The sequence below is a fragment of the Odontesthes bonariensis genome, chromosome 16, assembly GCF_027942865.1.
Source record: "Odontesthes bonariensis isolate fOdoBon6 chromosome 16, fOdoBon6.hap1, whole genome shotgun sequence".
In the NCBI taxonomy this organism is placed as follows: Eukaryota; Metazoa; Chordata; class Actinopteri; order Atheriniformes; family Atherinopsidae; genus Odontesthes; species Odontesthes bonariensis.
Genome location: NC_134521.1, coordinates 16,704,786 through 16,714,287, shown reverse-complemented (window position 1 = coordinate 16,714,287; position 9,502 = coordinate 16,704,786). Strand labels below are relative to the sequence as shown.

General features: G+C 41.3%; 1 protein-coding gene across 2 annotated transcripts in view; it reads right to left on the bottom strand.

The window, feature by feature from the left end:
- Window positions 1-865: 865 nt before the first annotated feature.
- med13a (mediator complex subunit 13a) overlaps window positions 866-9,502 on the bottom strand; it is a 66,867-nt gene continuing 58,230 nt past the window's right edge. For both annotated transcript variants that reach the window (XM_075486453.1, XM_075486454.1), the window contains 10 exons: window positions 9,239-9,470; window positions 8,211-8,402; window positions 6,567-6,790; window positions 6,284-6,426; window positions 6,023-6,181; window positions 5,125-5,313; window positions 4,574-4,707; window positions 4,307-4,471; window positions 2,164-2,264; window positions 866-1,983 (listed from right to left, as the gene is read on the bottom strand). In XM_075486453.1, coding sequence (XP_075342568.1) covers window positions 1,851-1,983; window positions 2,164-2,264; window positions 4,307-4,471; window positions 4,574-4,707; window positions 5,125-5,313; window positions 6,023-6,181; window positions 6,284-6,426; window positions 6,567-6,790; window positions 8,211-8,402; window positions 9,239-9,470 — 1,672 coding nt within the window. In that variant the 3' untranslated portion in view covers window positions 866-1,850. The remainder of the gene's footprint in view (window positions 1,984-2,163; window positions 2,265-4,306; window positions 4,472-4,573; window positions 4,708-5,124; window positions 5,314-6,022; window positions 6,182-6,283; window positions 6,427-6,566; window positions 6,791-8,210; window positions 8,403-9,238; window positions 9,471-9,502) is intronic.

Here is a 9,502-nt window from a genome sequence, read left to right as displayed (position 1 = left end):
CATTTCCAAGGGCACTCTGTCTGCAGCTGCTGATAAATAAATAAAAGCAGCGCAGGGCCAGTTTATTTGAAGGCTGCAGACAGCAAGGGGAAGAAAAAACCCAGAAGAATCAACTGACAGCTGCTACTTAAACCTGATGCAATTTAACAATTTACAAGTAAGATATCTCACTCTTATTATTATGCGGTGTTATTTAAATGCTTTTACCACTTATGGATAAAGTGTGGTGGCACAGCTGCAGATCTATTGTGAAGTAGAAATGGATGATTGCAGCAAACCATGATTTTACTCAAAGAGGACATGGGGGAAATTCATCTTCAGAGGTTTATTAATTATTGATTGTATTTATCTACACTCAAAAGACCACACACATTTCAGTGATCAAATTTTTCAAGCCAACAAATGCTGGCAAAAAGAGGTGAAATAAAGATAAAGAGCTGCGTCAATGGATTTTCACTAGTAAAAGTAGTTTTCCTCCAAGGAGGAATCCAGACAGCACGTCTTCATCTTTGAGCAAACACTGCATGTCTAACAGGCAGCCATCCACAGCTGGTTAACGTTCATTTACGCCACATATTTACTCACACTGAAGTTAAATGGGACTGCTCTAAATGCACCAGTAACCAATAAGAAGTGGCACGAGAACAGCCAGACCTCAGCCCATCTTGGTGAGGAGAGGTGCAGCATCGTCTGCCATCTCTTCTTCCAGCTCTTTTCTTTCTCTTAATGAAAAAACCAGAAGCACAAAACTGAGGTCCGCTACTTCACGAGATGCGAACAGCTCCTTCCACTCCTCTGTTGGCGTCCTCGTCCAGTAGCACATTGTAATCCCCCTCCCAAAGCAATGAACACAAGCACAGGGAAATAAGTTGACGCACTTTATTCCTAAAACAGAAGCCACACCACCAACTGCTGGCATGGCCCTCATATATAATTATATATATATATTGCCGTTTGGTTTTTGTGTCTAAATGTGTGGTATAAAATACTATATACAACAATGTACCTCTTTATTTGAACACAGTGAAGTTCATTGCTGTACAAGTTCTCTGTAGCTACAGCTTTGCTGTAAATCCTTCATGCTCAAAGGCATGGAACATAATTCTCCTCTCTAATTCTTCTGTACAATGTGACAATACAAATATTCTGTCTCCATTACAAAAAATAATACTCTAAAAGCAACCTACTGGGACTTTCATTTAATTTTTCATGGGCTTTTTCCTGGTTGTTTTTATTAAGACAATTAACATATATCTTAGACCAATTGCTTTAAAGCAGGAAGGTGATATAAACCTTCTCCATTTTTATATATAAAAAGAAGTTAAGAAATAAGACAAATTATACATTTAAAAACTTACAATAAATAAGATAGATGCAGGCATTTCATTTGGATTCCATTTCATCCAAAGCGGTAAAAAGGAATTTCATGTCTTAATACCAAAGATTCATTCTTGAGTTTTTTTTCCTTGATCAAATATGTCCCTTTTCTTCCAATAACTTTACAGATATACTCTCCAATACAGACTGGCCAGTGACTCTGCTGTCATGCCACATACCATGACAATCAATCTGTCATTCTCTCACGTTCATTAATTACACCTCCTTCCTTCTTCTTATTCCCTTGTTGCTATGGGAATGTCTTTAAAGCACAAGGACAGGTTTGTGTCAACCAGTAACAGCCACAAGGTGATGGGAGCGGAAAGGTTTCACACGGCCAGCCAATCCCCATCTTGGTACAGGATCCAGCTCTGTACACTCTGGTGTTCTCTTCTCAATGATGAAACCTCGTTTGGAATAGTCACTTTGCTCTGAAATGTTTCCCCTACGTCCCTCCTGTAACAGGCTGTCGGTTACAATATGTTCAAGATAAAGTTGTACATCTGGTTGAGCACCACAAAGTGAATGGGCAGACACGATCGTCGGTCCTGTGTGGCCGGGTCGCATGTTAGCCAGGAGAGGGCATTGTACTGCTCCAGCACGAATCTGTTCAAACACAAACACACACACACACACAAAAAAACTCTTTAATTTACAGTATTTAATAGACTGACAAGCTAATGATCAAGTCAATCTGCTCACAAAGACCACCTGACTCTGGAATTAAGCCCACCAATACAAAGCAGCGAGGAGGGTGGTCACAGTGAGGATGAGGATGTTGCTTACCTGAGTACATCTGAGGTCTGATTGGAGTCGAGGGGGTGGGAGTGTTTGCTATGCAGTAGTTCATCTGATTGCACTGAAGACACATGTAGGTGCAAAGAGGCCTGAGAAGGGGGGAGCACAGAGGGAGGGGGGGTGTCAGAGGCATTCAACCGAAGCCGTTAACCCGTTTATTCAATCTCGTTGAAATAATTACACATCTTTATACATCAATATAATAGCAGCAGCGAGTCTGCAACAAACGTTAGAAACGACAGATATTGTTACAAATCCTTTGCACAATTTCACACAAAGGTTCAATTGCACTTGCTGAGGCGCGGACACGAGCAGCTGAGGTCATAAAATGAGATAAAAACAACCCGAGATGAACAACAACTCATGACTTATTGCACCACCGTCATTGTTTGTCTAATAAAAAAATAAATCAAAATGCAGAAGTAGAGGAAAAAACACAGTCCATCCCATGATTAAAAGCTTTGAAAACCAATTTTAATGGCAATAACTTGAAATCATCATTTGCTGTATGAAGGTATGAGTCTTTCACATCATGGAGGAATTTTGGTCGTCCTTACAATGTTTGAGATCATTGAGGTTTGTGGATTCTTTTTTTTTTTTTTTTTAATGCAAAGCTCTTTTAAGGTCACAGCATTTCAGTTAGTTTAATGTCTGGATTGGATTCTTTTCTTTTTCAGACATTCTGTTGTAGATCTGCTGCTGTGTTTGGGATCATTGTCCTATTGATGATCCAGTTTCAGCCGAGCTTTGGCTGTCAGACAGATGGCCTCACATTTGACTCTAGAATACTTTGGTATACAGAGGAGTTCATGGTGGACTCGAGGTGTCCAGGTCCTGTGGATTCATCAGCCCTCCACCACCATGTTTGATCAGTTTTTGCTGATATACTGCGTTTGGTTTTCTCCAGATGTGCTGTAGTGCTCTCCACGTTCGTCTCATCTCTCAGGACATTGTTCCAGTTTTTCTTTTTTTTGTGGTTTGTTCAGTTTTTCTTCACAAACCTGAGCTGTGCTGCCATGTTCTTTTTAGAAAGAAGAGGCTTTCTCCTGCAACCCTTCCAAACAAACCGTACTTGTTCAGTCTTTTTCCTAATTGTACTGTAATGTACTTTAACATGCTAACTGAGGCCTGTAGAGTCTGAGATGTAGCTCTTGGGTTTTCTACAGTTTCTCTGAGCATTGCACGGTCTGACCTTGGCGTGAACTTGCTGGGACGTCCACTTCTAGGAACATTGACAACTGTCTTGAATGTTTTCCACTTCTGAATAATCTTTCTCGCTGTAGAATGATGGACTCCAAATAGTTTAGTAATGGCTCTATAACCTCTCTCAGATTGACAGGTAGCAACTGCTTTACAAAGATCCCCGATGATGTCTTTCCTCCATGGCTTTGTGTTAACACATCTGAATGCTCCAGCAGGCAAACTGCCAAAACTTCTGCTTTTGTAGAGGTGCTCACACCTACTGATTAATCAGGTTCATTTGATTCGCTGCACCTGGCTGCCACTTACCCTCTTATGGAAGCTGGAAGGTTTTACTTAGTTGAACTGTGCAAGCAGTGAGGGGACAAACTGAGTTTTTACTAAATAAATGATAACACAGTGTAATATTTCATGTGTTGTTGCTCTGAGGTTGTATTTAACAAATTGTAAGATAAGGTCTGCATTTCAAAAACAGTTTAAGCGTGTTAAAACAGTTGTGGTTTTATAAGGTGTTGCACACTGGCTCGTCGTGGCGACTCCAAGGCCACCTGCAGAAAACCCTAATCTACTTTCATCAGATCAACCAGGATCGTTCGTGATAGATTATAATATGAACATTTGAGTTCTCCCTTTTCTGAAAGCCAAATATTACAATTTTATCTGAAGGACCTTCTAATTTGCACAGGATATGACAGCCTGTCATAAAGATTTCAAATATTTTTTTACAACAAAGAATATCAACGTATTCGTTCCGGTTTCAATGACAGGTTTGGAAAAGCTAAATAATGTTCACTCAAAGAAGAAAGTATCAAGTCTAATTGGTCTGCTTGAGTTGTCAAATTTCTATCTTCATTGTTTCCAAAAAGTGTGTACGTGTGTGTAAAGACAGCCCTGTGTCCTACAAATATTTGCGAGTGGCAGAGGGTTATACCTTGAGGAAGAGCGGACACTGATTCTGAGCCTGCGGACAAGCTGACCAGAACCAGTCGGGTAGAGGGCCGGCCTTCGCCGTGGAGACAAAGTAGCCAAGAGCCAGAGGCTGCTGCAGGAGGTTAGGAACCTCTTCATGAGACTCCATCCTGTCTGTGCTCTGACCCTGCAAAGAGGAAACTCAATATTACCATGTCAGAACGCATCGTATCACATGCTGTACTTCAAATCTGTTGATGGACTCCCAAGTGTGTGCACGCCGTCTCACCTTACTGCCATCACCTCTGTAATGAGAGCCGGGGGAGTGCACTGGTGAAGTGTTGGGTGAGATGATGATGTCTGGGTCCACTAACTCATTCTCCTGGTCCAGCAGGTCAAAGATCCCGATACCATCAGACCCATCTGGGGCGAACAAGAGAATAAGTCTTTAAGTGTGCAGCTTTTGTTTTAGTTTCTAAAATGTTTTCCCCCCTTTCGAATTTGTAGTACAGTGCATGATGTCTATTTTATTGGCAAGAGCTTTTATGGTACAACTTTCATTGAAAGAAAACATGCTTTACATTTCAGGCAAAAAAGAAATAGGCTGAGGACTCTTAAGAGAGCTGTGGATGCATTAAATATGCACGCACAAACAAAACTACAACACAGACTCTAAAAGACTATAGAAGTAAACAGATGGGATTGTACAGAAGAAAAAGAAAGTAGTAATTTGATGCAAGTTTGTTTAGGGTCCTACAAATGAGATGAGCTGCGATGAATTCTAGACGCAGGGTGGATCTCTGGGAATGACTGAAAGGTGGAGGGGAGAGCACCGCTCACCAGTGGTTGCATTGAGAATGTCGATGTTGGTGTCGATGTTGGTGTAATTGGAGCTAGGGAATTGGACTAAGGCGGAGGTGGGGAAAACCAGGATGTGGGTGCAGGACGTGTCCTGTGGGGTGCTGAGCTGCGACGTCTGCATGTTCAAGGTGGTGCTCCGGCCAAACACAGAGCCTGTCGACACAGAGTCTGAGAGGAGAGAGGAAGCGTGAATAATCAGTGCGATAAAAGAGAATCAATCGTCTCACACTCATTAAAAGTGTTAAACTGAGCAAATACCACGGTTCATTGCGACATAATTATGCAAACCTGTAAAATCCTCAACTAAAAAACAAAGTTAAGTGATCGATTTGATTAAAGCTGAACTCATGGTGGAATGTTTAAAATGCGTTCAAAATAGTCTCATAAGTACGTCATGCGAGAAAAATATTCAAAATGTCACCACAGCTGTTCCGTTTAGTGCCAACCTCCTTAGTCACAGTCTTCTGAGGCAAACAGCCTTGATAATCTCTCTCAGCTTGAGAGCTTTTCAGACAGGAGATGCCCTTAGCCTAGCGTCTCAACAAAATCCTGGTGTGATGCTCTGACCATCCACCACTACTTCTCAAAGATAAACCCATTGATTTGCCTCTCCATCACACTGCATTGAGATCAATGGGCATCTGAGAGGTAGTGCTTTATGAGCATAAGGTACACAATCTCCCCTGCCATCAATCTGCTCTGGACAAGAAGGGGACATGCATTGTGATATGTGGTAGCCATCCATCATGCCACACACACACACACACACACACACACACACACATCCGTGCTGCCTTTCTGAGTTGAGTAATGTTCAGCGATGTAAAGTAACAGATATAAGTGTATCTATAATATTCAAAATTCACTTGTTTTGTACCTGGCATGATGATAAAGGATCCCTGTGGCTCCATGGCGACCAAGCAAACACTTAGGATGCTGGGAGTGTCTGAGGCGGAGATCCCGCACATTCGACACATGTCCTTCAGCCGCCGACTGAGTGACTGGAGGTTTCTCCTGCTCAGCAGAATACTCCAGTCTGGGACATCAAGAGAGGAGAGACAGGGTTGACATAGTACGAAAACACACGAATACTTTGTTGTTTTGGATATTAAAATGTGCCATGACAGTGTACAATTACCTTTTAGCTCTCCGTGCCCTATCCTCCCCAATCGGCCAATCACCACTCTCCATGGAACTGATGTCATCTGAACCAATCCTAAACACCAATCCCACAGCTTCTGCAGACCGAGCCGCCGAACTGACCCCTTTTTCCTCCGCGCCCTGTTGAACGCAAAGATATTCGATTAGATTTACTACACAAGGATAACTTAAACAGTGTCTAGTGGCAAGTGATGTACACTGACGGAAATACAAGCTGTGGAGATGGAGGGGATTAAATGTAGTTGGGATTACAGTCCTACCTGTTGGGCACATCTATGTTGATGATGCAGGTCTCAAGGAGTTCCCCATACAGGTCAGTGCACGTGGCCAGAAGCCACCGCTGGTCGTGGGATAAACAGTATCCTACAAAAAGCACGTTGTATTTCTGCGATGCTTCACCAAATGTCTCCCCCAGCTCTGTCTGCTTGTCCTTTACCGGTGCGAGGATGAACGGAGGTGTATACAGACGCGGACACTCCGGCCTCTGCACATGAGAGGGAATAAAAGACTCAGATTAAATGCTCAACCCACACAAAAGAAGAAAGATGCGCCATGATAAATTCAAGTTTGACTGGCTGTTGAACTTCAAGATCTACTTGAAATCTGTTCTTAAAAATATGAATTCTGCTTTCTTTTATTTACATCTTTAAATACAAAATATGTATTTGACTCTCTCTCTCTGTTTCGTCCCGTCTTTATTCACAGGTATTCTAAAAAGGCTGTTCAAGGTTAGCTCATCTGTTAAAAGTAGAGCTTGCTGCTTGGAAGGAAGTCGACTTAGGTGCTGTTTACACATACCCGGGTATTTTGATAAACGCATATTTTCTAACCTTCGTTTGCAAAAAAAACTAGGTGCACACAGCCCTGTTTTAAAAAAAAAAAAAACACGTCTACATTGATACGCATAAATACGCTATCAAGAGCTGTTAAATTACGCCAAGCCTGACGGTGGCAGTGTTAGAACAATGAGAATTCCACACAAGCCAATCAGAAGCCTAATAGAGAACCGCTGACAGGAAGAACTTCCGGATCCTTTTCAAGAAGAAAATATGGCGCCAGGCTCATGTGTGTGGACTGATAGCGAGACTGAGCTACTTTTACACGTTGCGCTGGACTATAAAACTGCTAAAGCCGTGAAAAATGTCTTTGTTGTTCAATACATTGTATGACTGTAATTTTCAAGAATGGCGTTTTCACGCTAGCATCCTGCCAACATGACGGATAGGGGCGCGGCTCTGTACTATGACGACAACTCCTCATTCCATTCCCAAAACTCCGTTTTGTCTCTTTCAACCAGTTTACACACAAACGCTAAACGGAGTTTTTAAAAAAATCTCCACTTTTGCCTGAGTTTTTTTTTTAGCTTCGTTTTCGGAGGAAAAAACTCCATTTGTGTATAAACGAAAGGCACAAACGAAGGGAAAGGTCTTCGTTTATCAAAATACCCGGGTATGTGTAAACAGCACCTTAATCGGGTCTTGATCTAAGGTGTTTGTTTGTCTAAACCGAGAGCCAAGATCCCATTATGAAGGTCTCAGGAAACTAACCAAGCAGATAAAGTAAACTATAGAGAAACAAAGGTTGTTTTGGTCCTGTTCCAGAAATAAAAAAAGACTAACTGATGATGGTTAGTTCTAAAAAATAACTCTTTCTCTCAAGTGGCAGACTGAATAAAGCAAGGGCAAGAGGCTGGGTCAGGTTCATGTCTGCTTGAAAAGCTGTAAGTAAGTAAAAGGCTGCTGCTGGGGCACGGTGTCAAGTGCCTCTTTGCTTACCAATCCATCAGAGTACTGAAGACGCTAAAGTGCTAATGCTAAAAGCTGAAGTACAAACAACTGTCACTGCCGTGCAGATAAATCATGTCAAAGCAATTAAGGGTGTTAAGGTCACAGCTTGAGTCCAACCTCTGGGCACTTCAGTGAGGTGTCAATGGCCAAGCCTGGGCCAAAGCCAGTCAGGGATTTGACGTTGGTTGAGGTGGGCAACGGCCGTCTGGACTGAGTGAAGACAGAGAACGCTAGAGATTTGAGGTGCTGGGCATAGATATGACGGTCTTCTCCTCGTACTGGCTGGAGCAGATACTGGCACGGGACAATCTGAGGTGATTAAGAATAGAAAAGAAAAAGAAAAAACAAGTTTTTAGATAGCGGTCATCAAATTATATCATCTCTCCAACTATTCATCTTCAAATAAATATTTATATTTAAAAAAAAAAAAAAAAAAAAAAAAAAAAAAAAGGAAAGTTGACATCAATAATACAGACAAACTTTTTTTCATATACTTTTCTGTTGTGTAACTTTAAAACATGTGGAAAACTTTGCATAAACCCACAAAATAACTGTACTCAAAACTAATCGCTGCAACGTAATAAGATGCAACCAAGTATGAATCAAGGCTGTCCAACAGACACTGATGATTCAAATTATAACCCAATTAAACGTCATTTATTCAGTTGAATCCCTGCATTTTTTTAAAGCTTCGTCAGAATGCTGCTGCCGGGGAGGTCGTGAACTTTTGCAAATGGACTCGTGACGAAAAGTACTTTCAAAACTAACTGAGAAGGAAACAAAAGGGAGAGTGCCTAGAGCAGTGCGAGTAATATCTGTAATGTGTGGCAAAGGTTTTCACAGATCTTAAATATGGAGAGGTTTGATGTGAGGTGGCTGCTCTTCAGCTGCACGAAACTGCTGATTCATCTTTGCTAATATGAAAAGCTACAAAAGCAAGGCAAGATGAAGAAGCTCCTGAAAAATCTAGTATACACACACACATACATATATATATATATATATATATATATATATATATATATATATATATATATATACATATATATATATATATATATATATATATATATATACATATATATATATATATATATATATATATAATAAATAATAAGCAAATACAATGTTTAAGTCGCACCTACCTGTACAGAAATAGAATTGCGAATGTGTGGGGGCAGGAACTGAAGCATCTCAAGGTAACAGCGCAGTAAACCCGGTGTCCACACGTTGGAGTGGGCTGGCACTGGCCCTGAGCCTCCGTCAGTCTCCTCATAGCTAAAGGGGTCCACAATGTAAACAACGATGGCAGGTGGATACGTCACAGCGTGGGACTCCCCGTCTGTGGGCACGCCAACCTTTTCTCGTTCCAAAGTGCTGTGGAAAAAAAAAATAAAGCTTAGTCTTTA